The sequence below is a fragment of the Chiroxiphia lanceolata genome, chromosome 6 (assembly GCF_009829145.1).
Source record: "Chiroxiphia lanceolata isolate bChiLan1 chromosome 6, bChiLan1.pri, whole genome shotgun sequence".
Taxonomy (NCBI): Eukaryota; Metazoa; Chordata; class Aves; order Passeriformes; family Pipridae; genus Chiroxiphia; species Chiroxiphia lanceolata.
The window spans coordinates 1,140,851-1,155,682 of NC_045642.1; the positions used below are offsets into that span (position 1 = coordinate 1,140,851).

Below are 14,832 nucleotides of genomic sequence, written 5' to 3' on the forward strand. Positions count from 1 at the left end.
CTCAGTGGCATTTTCTGTTTGCTGGGGGCTTTAATTGCAGTCTGTCCTACTTGGAATGTGGGGCAAGGTCTGGGGTAGGGCACAGGCACCGCATCCCGCAGGGATTCGGGGCTGATGTGAGGCACTTTTCTTCTCTCAGTAACCTCAATTTCCTGCCCAGGCATTTCTCGTGTAAATAGATGACACTGATGGAAATGAGAGCACTGCACCCGTGTGGGATGGAGGCAGATCTGGAGTTTAAGGCATCCCTTAAAAGGCATCCCTTTTTTAAAGGGAGTGGAAAAGGCTGAAGTGGGTGGTCTGGAAACAAAGGGGGGTTATATTAGGGCAGGAAAATGTCTCCAGCCCTGAGAGGAAGGGTTGGAGCTGCACTGGGAGCTGCTAGTCCATGAGGAAGGGAAGGAATACCAGGGGGATGAGGTTTCCAGAGGGAGGCTAGTGCAGATCTGTGTTCCAGGTAGGAAAACAGCCCCTGGAGCTGCAGCAGTGGTCAAGGCTGCAGTTTGTTGCCCTTGGACTCTCTGGGATCCCCTCCAATGCCTTTGGCCCTTCCTCCAAGCTCAAAGAAGCTGCACATATCCTGGTCAAGGAAGATCTCAGCATGAATCCCTGAGAAAATATTTGGAGAAGCCCTTGGAAATTTTGGGGACTGGCCAAAACCTCAAAACTCTGCATAGCCCAACTTTCCATCACCTGCCCTTGGTGACTGCAGAGAGCAAAGGCCCCTTTAGACCTTTGCAGCCTTTTTCAGACAGTAGCAAGCCCAGGGACAGGGAGAAATGCAGATGTTTCCCCTCCCTCTGTTGATTTTCCCTGGGGGAATTTCTGCATTACCTCCGAGAGTCGCAGAACTAGAACAAAGTGCCTCTATTTTGTCTCACCATGTCATTCAAGTGACGTCCCAGAATCTGCCCAGGGCAAGAAATGGGGTGTTACTGCATATTCTCTTTCCTGTCCCTTTCCTTAAGAAGTCTGCTTGTTCCTTCTCCTGAAACCCCTTCTGTCTCCTTGGCTTCTACCTGGCCCCCACACCCATGGAAACTTTTATTTTTGTGTTTCCTCCTGGCAAATGAAACCACGAGGTCTGGAACCAGCCCGGCTTTCCGGGGACAGCAGGGTGCCAAAACACTGAAATCTCCTTTCCTAGCGCTTAGTTTTGATTGAAACACAGGAAGAATTAAAGATCCAGGCTGCAGATCACAACAGAGTCAGTCTTGGGCCACAGCTATCTGGGGAGTGTGGGTGCTTTAAAGGAAAAGAGGGGGTTTGGGTTTATTTACTCAAAGCTGCAGAGCTTTCCATGATGCATCCTTATTTGTCTTTGCTTAAATCTGGCTCTGGTTGGGCTGGGCTAATACTGATACACTTTTAGGAAGGAATTCTTCCCTGTGAGGGGGGTGAGGCCCTGGCACAGGTTGCTCAGAGAAGCTGTGGCTGCCCCATCCCTGGAAGTGTCCAAGGCCAGGTTGGATGGGGTTTGGAGCAACCTGGGCTGGTGGAAGGTGTCCCTGCCTGTGGTGAGGGTGGGACTGAATGGGCTTGAAGGTCCCTTCCAACCCAAACCATTCTGGGATCCTGTGAGTGATGCCTGCAGGGAGATCTGTGACTGACTCTTGGATCAAGGGGGATCCTTTGCCTTGCGCAGGTGAACTCCCCCAGCCAGAAAGGCTTCAGGAGGAGGGTCACCTGTCCAGTGTGCTTCCCTGCTGCCCTTCTGCACAGCCCTGTCCTTATCTGCTGGATGTTGGATGGAGGGACTCTGGCTCAGCAGCAGGAACCAACTTCCTCCTGGTTCATCCAACACCTCACCTGAGACACTTGGGATTTCTACAGCTCCTGTAACAGGCACCTCAGGTGTTATCCCACCTTCCACCTGCCCCGGGAGGCAGAGAATTCCATAATCCCTATGTGATAAATGAGCATTGCAGGAATACAGGGAACACTTCCCCCAGATTAGCTCAGCCCCAACCTGCAGCTCTGTGTATGTCCTGTGTGACCTTCAGAGGCTGCAGCAGTGCAGGACTCTGGGTAGGACACAGGCAAAGGGCAAGGAGAGCTCCGGGGCTGTGGCACCAGTCCAGCAAACATCCCAAGGTGATAGAGCTGGCCCACAGTGACCACCACTGGCCTTTTTCCTTCTGTCTGCCAAGAGAGCCAAAGAGATGGGAAAACAATACGGCTTTGTCCTGTCCTTCTGCTGTCTTACACGGGGATCCTGGAAGGTGCTGCTGTGATCTGCTCTGGCCTGAGGAGCAGTTGTGCTGATCCCAGACATTTACTGTACAAATGGCATGGGTGATCCAGAAAGTTTTGAATGCCTTGAGCATGGATAACACACCGGACATGCACACCCTCATTGTCTCATCTCTTGCCTCTCAGGATCTGGCCCAGTGATCCCTAAGACAGTCCTTTGAGGGGGAAAAACTCCTATAAATGGTTCTTTAATGGAATTCACTTCAGTTCTCTCCTAACCAACCTCCTAACTTCTTGCCTCACACCCAGAGGTGTGGGGAAAACGGCAAAGAATGTTATCTATCACCAGTACCCTACAGATAAACAGGGCTGTGGGAATGGTGTTTCCCACTGGCACTGGTGAGGAAATGGGAAAAGCTCAGACCACTGCAGAGGTACAGGGTGGATTTTACCCGAGGGCTCAAAACAGTGCTGGGCTGAAATCCCGATGCTGAGGCTAAAATCTTGTTTGGAAGGGAGAGTGCCCTGTTTGGCTTTGTGTTAAGGAGTGGAAGGGATGAAAGAGAGGAATAAATAAGGAAAAGAAGCAGGATCGATGCAAGTGCACACGGGGTTATCGGCTTGGTCCAGGAAGCCAAACCACCTCTTTAGAGCCAAGATCCCTCCCCATTTCTGTGCAACACCTTTTTTGCAGGGACTGTGGCTGTGAACACTCCCTTCAAGTGAGCACAAGAGATCAACTAGTGGGATAAACTGCCCATGGGACCAGCTTGGAGCTGGGATAACTGGTTGAGGTCTGTGAGCATGCTGAGCAGTGCCACAGAGGGCAGGAGCAGGCTGGTCTCTCTCCAAACCAGAGGGCACAGTGTCCCCAGTGCAATGTGCCAGTGGGACCAGGGGTGGAAGAAAGGGAGGTTGTAGGAGTCGGACACCCAGTGGTATACCTGGAATATCCACAGCGGGGAACATCTGCCTGGGTTGGAGGGAAACAGGCTCCTCTGGGACTCAGCTTACCCAGGGAGTGTGCTGGGGCTGCACTGACCTGCTGGGGGTTACAGGCTGCTACAGGCAGGATGCCAGAGCTCAGTGCAACATTGCATCTCCTTCCATCCCTTTCCATCCTGAACTGCTCTAAACAAAAACTCCCCTGTGCGGGGCCAGGGTCAGCTGTGGGGTAAACAGGTGTCTGTAGCAAACACAGGCAGAGCTGCAGGGCCCTCTCCTCCCCTCCGTGCACATCCTTCTCTGCTTAATTAGTTTTATCACACAGGATCCTCCCTGATCCTCCCTATCCCTCCTCATATTTGTTTCCAGCCGTTGCTGGGCAGAAGGCACAGCAGAAAACAGGGGGATGGACAAGTTTGGAGCAGTCTGTGAGGAATCAGAGAGGTATTGGATTTGTTTTCCTTGGCAGTGCCACACCAAGGACCTCTCCTCCATTCCCTGCATCACACTGCCGACCTCCCCAGCCTCCACATCCATTGGAGCAGCCTAAAGGAAGTCCTGGCTGTGCCTCCCAAAGCTTGCCAGTTCTTTCTGTTATGTTATCCAGCTGTGCCCAGGCTGTTTATAGTAACCTGCCAGCATGGCATGAGTTGGGCTGTGCCAACCAGCAGGTCAGGGCCAGCCTCCAGGGCCAGATGTGGTGGTCTGAGCACAGCTCTACAGCAGCACAGCTCTGGGATCTGCCAGGCTCCTGCTTCCTCACCAAGCAGGAGGATGGGATGCTCCAGGTTGCACAGGGTTAGTGAAGGATCTGGTTTTGGGTCCTGCACAGACCTGCTGTGCCTGAGCCCCAGACAGGGAAGCATTTGCAGGTCCTGCCTCGCTGCTTCTCTGTTCCCCAGGCCTAGCATGGGCAGAGCTCCATTTTGGAATATCTTTGCAGCTTAGGAAGCATCAAGCTCTCTGGGTGTGCTGCTACATCTGGAGCTGGTCTCTACTGGTGGCTGTGGCACTGGGAATCTCTGCCTGGAGCAGCTGTCGCTCCTGGCTGGTGCGTGAGGACCGCTCTGGAAGCTCTGGGAGTGAATGACCGGCTCTCCCGGAGGTGTGAATGGGCTGTGGCAGCAGGGAGCAGGAGCCAGGTGCCACAGGGCTGAATTCCTACTCCACACGCTTCCTATTTGTCCAGTGCTCACATTCCTGGTTTATTAGCTGAAGACACAACCCACTCCAGGAGAGCAAACAAAAACCTGACCCAGCTCCCGGGTTGTGCAAGGACTGAGCACATGAGGAACAGTGTGGGTTTGTGTCCAGCACGGCCGCGCTGCTCGGAGCAGGATCAGCGGGGGATTGAGGAGCGGTGGGGGAGGCTCGTGGGGAGGGATGTTCCTTCTTGCCTTTACAACCAGAGCTGGGAGAAATCTGCCAAATTATTTTTCACCAAACAACCCAAAGTGGTGTTTTCCGAACTTCCCGTAGCTGGTAATGACATTTTTTGAATGTCAGAATACAATAAGTAAGATTGGGGGAACCTTGATTTAGTTAAAGATTAATTTGCTTTACTTGGGGATCAAAAAAATTCATAGTGAAAAGTCGGTGGTTTTCTGGTTCTGTTTGTTTGTTTGCTTTCATTGTTATTAAGTACCACAGCTTTTGTTCCCAAGGTAATCGGGCACATCCAAAATGCCTCTTCCATTTAGGAAAATGTTCCTTTGAGAAGGTCTGAGCAAGCTCTGAGCAGTTACTCCATCCAAGGAGAAAACTTGCCCTCAACAGTTTTGAAGTGGCAAAGAAAAAATGTTCCCTGGAGATGCTGAGCAGAGTCAGAGGTGGCAGATCCCTCCCCACAGCATCCCTGTCACTAACTGCCATCCCAAATTCCCAACCAACAGCACCCAGAGCAGTGCCTGCTCCTCCCAGTAGCTCCAGTCAGGGCTGAGCTGAGCCAATGTGTTCCCTGTCTTACCCACCGCTGGGGTTTGACCTGCAGGAACCAACAGGAATGTTGGCTTCCGATTTTTCTTCCAGCCCTGTTTCCAGTTGGAGTATTAAATGTCCAAGGCTTTGAATAAAGGGGTCACCCACACGGCAGCGTCGGAGGGGAGCTGGGTAATCTGAACCTGGAATCTCTTGTGGGAAAGGGACCTGAAGAAAGGAGCTGAAGTGGCCCTGAGGGAGCAGTGCAGGAGGACAAGGGACTTATTCAGGGCTGGCAGTGGAGATGAGGAATTAATGGCCTGGGCAAAGAGGCTGGATCTTTGCTGGACCTCAGGCTTTCTCTCCAGTGAGATGAAAGCTTTAAAGACACGATGCTGAGTGGCACCATTCCGGTGCAGGCCCTGTTGGGAGACAAGGGGGTCTGTGGAGACTTCCAAGAGTCAGTTCGTGACCACTGAACATAATTTACTCCTTCTCTGTCGGTGTGTTCTGCCTGGCCAGGGCCAAGCAGCCTCCTGTGGACCCTCTCTGCCTGCGGCTCCCCAGGGAGATGATCCCTGTCCAGGGCCAGGCCGGGCAGGAAGTGGCTCTTCTCTTTGTGCTGGTGCCCCGTGTCCTGTTACGGCGCCGAGGCCTGGCTTGGGTTACGGGGGTGCAGTGTCGAGTGGCTGCGCCTCAGCACCGCGCTCTGCAGCCTCACTCAGCCTCCACAATCTCTCTTCCAGCCCTGTGCCCTGTCAGGTTCTGGTCTTTCCCACAAATGAGTGTATTGAGCATGGAGCAGGCAGGCTGTACCCCGTGGGCCCGTTCTCACAGGTTTTCCCAGGGTGCAGCTGAGCACTGCAGGGACAGACGGAGCCAAACAGAAAAACTGCTGCTTCCCACAGCCCCCCGAGAAATCACTGTCACATCGAACTGCCCTGGGCTCAGCAGCTTCTCCTGGCTGTGCTGCCCGATCCCTCCGGGGAGCCAGTGCTGTGCGAGCAGCCATGGGAGCAGCTGAGGGCACACCTGCAGGAGCCCACCTGAGACCCCTCTCTAAGGGGTGGCAGCAGCTTTGCTGCTGTGGGGAGCACTGGGCAGAAACACTTCCTGCCAGCCCCTCCCGTGGGCTCTGCCCCAGCCACGCTGGTTTCCCCCCAGGCTTTCATCCATCTGTAAGCCGAGAAGCTGCCTAAATTATTTATGGGGTGCATTAACATTTATTCAGCCGCTGGCTGTGCGGGGAGGAAGGTGGCAACTTGATAGGTGCCAGCCATTCCCCTGCTGCCAGCTGAGCTGGGGCTCAGCTCCTGCAGCCACAGACCCTTCCAGAATGTGGAGCTGAACGAACGGGTGCTGTTTTGCTAAGGGGGGAGGAAAGGATGAGTGTCCTGCTCCCCTGGGAGCCGGGAAACACCACTGAGGGTGGCTGACCAGTTAGAAAATGTATCCAGCTCTGGTAGGGATAGAGCCAGGGGAGGGTATCTCAGGGCTTTAAGCCAATTTCTTTGCAGAATTCCCTTTGGTTATCTCTCCCTATCCCTCTGTGCTCACCACAGTGAAGAAGACATGGTGGTGGACAATGTACCTAGTGACCAAGGCAATTTCAGCAGGCCAAGGATGACACCAGGGCCACGAGCCTGTGTCCTGTGAGGACCTTCACACTATGTCCTGGAGCCCCCAGGGCAATCCCCCACCTTCATCACCCAGTTGCCTTTCTGTGCACAGCCTTGAGCTGCTGCTCTGCTCCAGCCTCACCACCACGATTTTAAATATCCCTCTGCAGGGTCTCACCTGAGGTGGGTTTAATATTCCCAATAAGCCCCTGTTGATCCTGGGGACACCTCGGCCCTCCGGTAACATTGTGTACCTGCATTTGGCACCCCTGTCATGTTAGGCCAGTAGTGTTGTAGAAAAAAACATCTTTGGAAAGCTAAACCCAAGGCCTTGTTCACCAAGAAATAATATTTAGACACCTGTGTGCATCGGAGCATCTGTGATCATTACCCAGCAAGTTTTAAATGCAGTGGATGCCTGTGTGCTGGGAATCTGGGAGTCACTGCACTCACTTCTTGGAGATGTGGCAGTGTACAGACTGAGGGTCCAGCCTGATTGCACTGGAGAAAAATGGGAATATAGAAAGTCTTGTCAGCTCCAAACGTCCCTAAGCAGCATCATAATCACATAACGAAGGCCAGCTCGGCTTGGTGTGATTTGTTTCATTATAAAACATAATTCCCCCTGGAATTTTAATTCTTGCCTGCCTTCTACCCCCAAATGTGCCAGCTCACAGCAGAAATTAATGCTGGGGGAGGGAGGATCCGAGTGGGAAGGGGACCAAGACATTTAAATATTGTTTTGCACGTGCTGAGGGCCCTTTCCTGAACTAAGGGGTGGGCTTCCAGTGCTGCCAAGCAAAATCCCTCTGGATATGCTCGTGCAGGAGCTGAGCTGGCCAACAGCCTTGGATTTGTGCAGGGAATGCCTGCAGGGCTTGTTCTGTGCTCCAGCAGAGGCAGGGAAATAATAGGCAGCTGCTTTGCTCCTCTTGAGGATTTGGCCCAGGGACGTACAGTCCTCATTTAAGGTTTGCTGGAATTTGGTCAGAGAGGTCCCAACCCTGGTGAAATTTGCTTTTGGGGTGTGTTCATGCGAAAAAATGTAAAAGATGGAATTCTGTGTTGAAAAGTGCTTATTTGAGAGCTGTGTTTGTTCTAAAGGCAGTCTGTCAGCCTTTCCTCTGGCTGGTTTTTGTGGCAGAGGCATCCTGGGGTGCTCCCTGCTCCCTGTGCCATGGCACCATCAGCCTTGGGCTCAGGTTCTTTATCATGTGTCCTTCCATCTCCCCCACTTGGCACCTGCCCATCCTGCAGCATCCAGGGCAGCCCAAATTTCTGCTCTACCTGTATCCCCACGTTTCATTTATTGGCAGCTAATTGAAGTTAGTTACCAATGGCTTTGTTTAACACTAAGTACAGCCCCTGCCATCCCACTTCTCCCCAGTGAGATAAGTCACTTGTGGGACACTGCTCCAGGCTACTCCACTTGGATAAACCTTCAGACAAAACCCTATGGCAACCAAAGTCACTTCCCAGGGACAAACAAACCACCTTGGCAGCTCGTAGCTGCTGAGGGTGATTTCTGATCAAATAGATCTCCAAAGAGAAACACACACATCCTGTTCATTCCCAATTAAACATCAACCAGGTAAATCCTGGCTCTCAGGAGAAGAGTTTGCAGGCTCAGACTCCCCATGAGCCGTGAGTGCTCCCCCAGACAACTCCCATCTTCCCAGGGAATAACCGAAGGAGGAGATTTCTCACAAGACTTTCTGCTTGTTCAGCCCACCCCACAGGCCAAATCTTCCCCTGGGGAACATTGAAAGAGCTGCTCAGATCAAGACTAACTGTTTTTGGTACGTAAATGTTCTCTGTGGTGGTTTGTGAGCAAGCTGCCTCTTGGGCTGTGCACAAACACCCATCCTACCCATTCCCTGCACTTCCAGAGAGCCAAAGGGCACCGGAGTTTTCATGGTTCACTGAGTAGTTAGAAGAGGATAATCATTAACCTGCTGAGGACAGTCTTTCTTTTGTGAGGTCCTTTATCAGGGGATCTTGCTAACAGACCTGGGGAGGATCTGGATGAGGGGAAGCAGTGTTCCGTTCCCACAAAATCCCAGCTGTCCCAGTGCGGGAGGTGTTGGCACAGACATAAGATGTGTTTTTGCCGCCAGGTCAGGCCAGCGTGTCATGTATGGAGCTCTGGATTCATGTGGCTTTGGTTGAGTTCCAGCCTAGAACTCCCCAACAGCCCGTCCAGCTCTCCAGAGGTGCCTTTGCTACAGGAGACTTGGGATGTGTTTGTGGACACGACTCACCGTACAGGTCCTTTGCGCTCAGCTTGGAGGCTCCGTCAGCTTTGCCCATGCTGCCACTGGAAAAGGAGGAGGGTACAAATCAACCATCAGCTCACAAATCTTTTTAACATCAGCTTTCACACAGCAGTTCTGCAGCTGTCCCAGAGGGACCAGCCCTTCCTTTCTTCCCCATCACATCCATCAGATGTGGTACATCTCCGAATTACCAGAGAAAGCATTTCCTCGTGGACTGTGCCGGCGCTCCCTGTGCAACCCTACCTGTTATCCACACCACGGGGACATGTCACTGAGCCCTGCACTGGAAACAGGAGATGGAGCAGCCCAGCCAGGCCTGTCCCACTAGAGTTACCTGCACACGGTGTCCTGGGAAGGACAGCGCTTCCAGAGGGGCTGCTTTAAGGACCCCGGCTCCCAGTGTGCCATAAGGGGGGGTGTTCCAGGGAACAGCCCAGGTAAATGGAGACCCCTCCGTGTTATGCCTGAGTACCCCTGAACCTGAGGCAGTGTAAGAGCCAAGATTATGATCCCTTCTGAATGGACCTGTTGGAGATGTACCCCTTTGAAGGCAGGTGCTCAGGTATAGAACATATCCCATGTAAAAATGTGGGAGGACGGAATTGTGTGCTAACAGCTGGGTTTTGGGGTGTCAGGTTCCTAAGCACCACCATGTAGGGCCACCCCCATGCCTGGGTCATGGGTAGGACTGAGCAGCCAGGAAATAACAGCGTTTCCTCTGGCAGAGGAGGATCCAAGCAGGATCTGAGGTGCTGTGGTCAGGCTGTCTGGCATGGAGCAGTAGCCTGTGGGTGCACAGGGGCACCTTCTACTCTGTCACTGTGTCACCCTGAGGGCAGACAGCAATTCATGGTGCTCTTACACCGTGCAGGAAGGAGGGAGAGACCTGGTGGTTGTGGCTCCACTGGGAAGCTGCCCTGGGCTGCTGTAGCCCCAAGGCTGAAGGTGGAGAGGCTCCTGGTGTCCCTCTCCTCTCTCCACCTGATGTGGCCTTATCAAACCACAGCACACAGGCAGGTGATGTGTGAGGCAGGGCCAGGTTCTGAGGTGCCCAGGAAGGGTGAAACAAACACCAGGCATTTTGGGGACAAGCGTGAGCACTTGGAGCATCCCCTGATGGTAGGAAGGAGTGGCGGAGGAAGCCCACCATGGAGATCCTTACTTGGATGAGCCGGGGTTGCTGCTGAGGGATCCCTTGTGACTCATGTTGCTTCACAGGCCGGGCAACTGCAGCAGAAGCAGAAGAGACAGGGTCAGTGGTTATAGAACAGGCTGTCAGGTGATTTATCCCTGTGCATCCTGCCCTTCCTGCTCCGAGTTGGGGTCTCCGAGCAGATGGGGCAGTTGGGTGAGCACAGGGGGGTTCCCCCTGCTCCCAGACACCTCTCCCCTCTGTGACCTGGGCTGGAGGTTACACATCTCAGGATGCTTTCCCAAAACCTATTTCCTCTTCTCGCTCTTGCCCATCCCTTCCAGGCACACCCCAGATCGGTGGCATTCCAGCACGTCTTTCCCCAGTCTTTCCTCAGCCCTGCCTGAGGTTTAACAGGGACTGAGGTGACCTTTGCCTTCCCAGCGTGTCCCTGTGCCCGTGTGCTTGTGGCTGTGTGTCCTGAGTCATTTGTCATGCCTAGAGTGCCGTTCGCTTTTGTTATGTGGTCATGTTAAGCTCTACACCAGCTGTTCAAGTATCTTTATGAGGGGATTACCCACATAAAGAAAAGTGGAATAACTGTGAATGCTGCTCCACTGGCAGCACAAGGATGGAGGAAATTGGGCTGAGGTGGCTGAGTGCTTGGTGAGGGGCAGACAGGCTCAGTTCAGATTTTTTTCCTCCTCTTTCAGATGAGAATCATGAATAATGTGGGAGAAGATGTGAGAGAGATCCAGGCACTGCTCTGACAGCAGAACTGCAAGGGGGGGCGGGGGGGAAGGGGAAAACAAGGTATTAAAAAATCTCAGGAAATACTTTGTATTGGCATCCAAGATCTTCACCTCTGCTCCAGTGTGTGAGCTGAAGGGCAGCCAAGGCAAAGTCTGAAAGGTTTCTTAGTTCACTTTAGGAAAGCTCAGGAGGACCTCTGTGCCTGGGTTGGACCCTGCTCACCTCCTGATAAGTTTGTCAGAAATCAAAGGTTTCTTTAAAATACTCATTGTGGGCTTGAAGGAAGAAGTTGCTCAATGTCCTCAATGGGATTTCCTGCGAGGGGACCTCTGAGTGTGCTTGGCATGTGCCAGGGGCTGCCCTGACAGCTATGGGCAGGCAGTGGAGCTTCCTCTCAAGGGTTGGTCTTCACTGGATTTTGGCTAAAGTGTGTGTAATCCCCAGGGAATACTTAGGAGTCATCCCTGCCACCTGGGATTTCCCCTCTGCTGCAGGGCTTGTTGTATCATCAGGAGACCTGCCCTAGATTCCTTACGTATCCGTTTTTATGCCGTGTGTTGGAAACACTCTTTTGTGGTATTTTGCTCCATGTGTTTCACCCTGAGGTGAGGGCAGAGACAGTTTTCTCACTGATCTTATCAGCCCTGCCAGAGGGATGTGTTTATGGAGATGTAGCTCTTCAGGTGAAGCCGCACACAGAGCGAACGGAGAACCCTGGCACATTTTGGGCTCGGCCTCACAACTCACAGCCTCTTTACTGTCCCAGTAACCCTCCTAAGCACTGAGGCACTGCTAGAAATGACTCTCACGTGCATTTTGGAGCTAGTATATTAAATTATTCCTTTTTCATCTCTCTTGTGGTCAATGCTGAAGTCCCTACACACACTTATATACGGGTCTAAATTCTTATTCACCTTAGAATAGAAACTTGGTGTTCCGCCAACCCCTCTGAGTGTAATAAAACCCATCCCTGTGCCCAAGCTTGGGTACCTGTGAATTTTTCCTCCCTTAATAGCTGTCTACTGGTTTCCTTTTACAGTCCTCAAACTGTTCCTATCTCCCAGATCTCCGTGTGCATTAGCATAAGGTACCTGGAAAAGGGAACTTGTGCTCTTAAAAACCGCGCTCTGCTCTGTTTCCTCTGCACCACCCAATCACTTGAGTCCCACAGCTGATGATAGATGGGAATGTTTCTGCATGTTAATGTCATATTTCTGGCTCCCTTTCACTTACTGCCCCAGGGCTGTGTCCGTAATGGACTGAAATCCAGGTTACTCCAGCAGGAATGTGGCACCAAGTCTGGCCCATGGAGCTCACAGCTGGTCCCAGGCCCCAGCTGTGAAGCAACAGGAGGAACCAGGGATGCAGCCATGGTCACCCTGGTTTTTGCTTCTCCTTCCCAAGCTCTGTTCAAAAGAAAAACTGGGATCTGCTCTTGGAGAGGCCCATCTGGTCAAAGCCTACATGGCAGTGGCAGAGGGTCCTGCTCGGCTTTGTGGGTGAAGCAGGACCAGCCCTAAAATGAGGCAATTCTTCATCTCATGGTGGTCAATAAAGTACTGATGGGATAAGCTGGGCTCCCCCCATGAAGGCAGGATAAGCTAGCCTGGAAGGTTGTCCTCCCTTCCAGGGTGCCTGTGTCCTAAAAAGGCCATGGAACTAGAAGCAGTGTAAATGGCTGCCCAGTCAGCACGTCCTCATCGTGCTGGGCTCCCTTTTCTCTGGTTTTTCCTGCTGTTTTGCTGCCTTGCCCTTTGCCCGGCTCTCCCCGCTGTGCCCAGGCTGTGGGACTTAGGGAGGGTGTGGTGTGTGCTGGCCAAGTTAAACCAGGCCAGAGCCTCGTGCCAGAGCTTTTAATTCAGCGTAAATTACCTGATATTAATTGACTTCGAGCTGGAAGACTGGGAGGGGGAAGGGCACTTTTCTAAGGGCTTGGAGACTTTATAATGAGTTTGCTAAATCAAGAGACAACTGGGCTTGAGGAAGCTGAGGGAGGAGCTGAGAGCACTTCCCCTTCAGTGCGGGCAGAGCCAAAGATGGGAGAGATGAAGCTGTGGGCTAGTGGCTGGCGTTCCCCAGGTTCCCTCTCCCCATGGGAGCATCCCTAAGAGCTCCTACAGTCTGCAGCCTCTTCCAGATGTTGTCTTCTCCCTGCCCTGATTAGAGGGTTCCGATCTCCCTCTTATCTCCCAGCAGGTGTGGCTGCTCCCTCCTCCCCCAGCGGGGTGACTGCAGGGCGGGAAGAGAGAGACAGGTTTTGCCCTGCGATGTGCGGCTGTGCTGGGGGGTCATCTTTGGCTCAGCCTCAGCAAATCCAATTTTGGGACCATCACCTGCCCTTCTGCTGGTGCAGGGCAGTGTTTGTGTGTGTCACCAGGCAAGGCAGCTCACTGCTGCACAGTGTGGAATGGGGTAGGGACTCCAGGAGCTCAGGTGGGCTCACATTCTGGTCGCTTCTACTGGAGCGACTACAGGGAAGTACAACTGCACGGCTAAAGCCTGGCACTGTGATCTGTCCCGAGACAGGCGATCCCAGAGGGAATTAGGGAGGCCAGCACAACTCAGTGCTGAAGGACGTGGAGGTGAGTGAAGTCATCTTGTACTTTAAAGCACAGGAAACCTCACTCGCTGACTTTCCGGCCAGTCTTATCCTTGGAGGTCAAATATCCTCCCGAAGACACACGGAGCCGTGACGGGAGCCTGGCATTGTCTGTGCTGCACTTCTGTGCCTTTAGAGCAAATGGATGCTGGCCATGCATTGTTTGGACTTTCCCTGAGTCTCTTTGAAGAGGGAACTGTGACATTGATCCCTCTTCTCCCAGGGTGGGGAAGCTCTTTGGGAGGGGAAAGACTAATATCTCTTTCTCCTCTTTGGGCTGATTTCTGCTATTGTTGTACTTTATTTTTATTAGGTATAGTTGTCTCTTATCTGCTGTGGTCAGACATTTTTGTTCTTATAGGATATGGAAAGAATATGAAAAATTCTGGATTTGGGTAAAAGCTGGACAACTTGAAAATGTGAAATCCTAGTGGGTTTTTATGGCTATTATTATTATTATCATCACTGCCAATAACAGCAGCATCTGGTGTCTGTGAGTGCTTTTCTTGATGGGTCTAAGACCTTTAAGACTGAGATTGGTATCAGAGAATATTAGGAAGTGATTGTAGCAGCAGGGAAGTGCTGGTCAAAACACTACAGCTTTTGCTGAAACCCCCAAACCCTTAAGCTAAGTGACCTAGGAGGAATAGCAAGTTTTTCCAAGCATGCTCTAACCCAGTTCTAACAGACCTTGTCTGTGTTTCCATCAGTCATCCCATGGAAATCTGCCTGGGGTGACAGGACTTCCGAATTCCCTGTCAGCCATGGGGAAGGGAGTCTCTGCACCCAGAGATTCTGGGGCTTGGGCAGGGGTGAGATACATGTGATGAAAACGTCCTGCCGGGGTGAGGGGTCCGATACGAGGCGGGTGCTGCTCTCCGTGAGTGTATCCCGACCCCTCGGGATGGGCCGGGCAGGAATGCTGGGCTGGCAACAGCCTCGGGGAGTAACATAAAGCGTCAGGGAGCAACATGAGCTGGGCACCACACGATGTTATCTTTTACACTTCCCAGGCCAACAAAGCGCTGTCTGTTAGGGCTGCTGGGTGTCTCCATCTGGGAATGTTGTGCTGGAGAAAGCTGTCTGATGGGCTGGGCTGCAAAGCTCAGGCTGCTGAGACCCACAGGAGAGCAGAGGGAGCACTGGCACCCTGGCACCCTGGTCCATGTGTCCTGCACTGTCCCTGCTCCAGACAGCCCCCCCAGCCCTGGGAGTATCCCACTGGCTCCCACAATTGGTCCTGCTCACTGGGATGGTATGGAAGGATCTGGCAGGTTGGGAAGGCCACAGTCCACTAACAAAACAGCTTTTGGGCATCTGTGTGCTCAGGGCTGCTCATGTCATACCAAGAGTCCTATATTCACACAAACTAGTTTAGATCTCTAAAAGTCCTTGTGA

At 52.6% G+C, this 14,832-nt stretch overlaps 2 protein-coding genes across 2 annotated transcripts in view; one reads left to right on the forward strand and one right to left on the reverse strand.

Annotated features, from left to right (window-relative positions):
* The window catches only part of LOC116787990 (deleted in malignant brain tumors 1 protein-like), a 499,349-nt gene that overhangs the window by 72,384 nt on the left and 412,133 nt on the right, over positions 1–14,832 (forward strand). The gene's annotated exons all lie outside the window — the stretch shown is intronic.
* The window catches only part of EPS8L2 (EPS8 like 2), a 48,999-nt gene that overhangs the window by 21,819 nt on the left and 12,348 nt on the right, over positions 1–14,832 (reverse strand). Inside the window, exons 2-3 of the mRNA XM_032690891.1 lie at positions 10,113–10,177; positions 8,936–8,991 (exon numbers count right to left, since the gene is read on the reverse strand). Of these exons, the coding sequence (XP_032546782.1) occupies positions 8,936–8,991; positions 10,113–10,156 (100 nt within the window). The 5' untranslated portion in view covers positions 10,157–10,177. The remainder of the gene's footprint in view (positions 1–8,935; positions 8,992–10,112; positions 10,178–14,832) is intronic.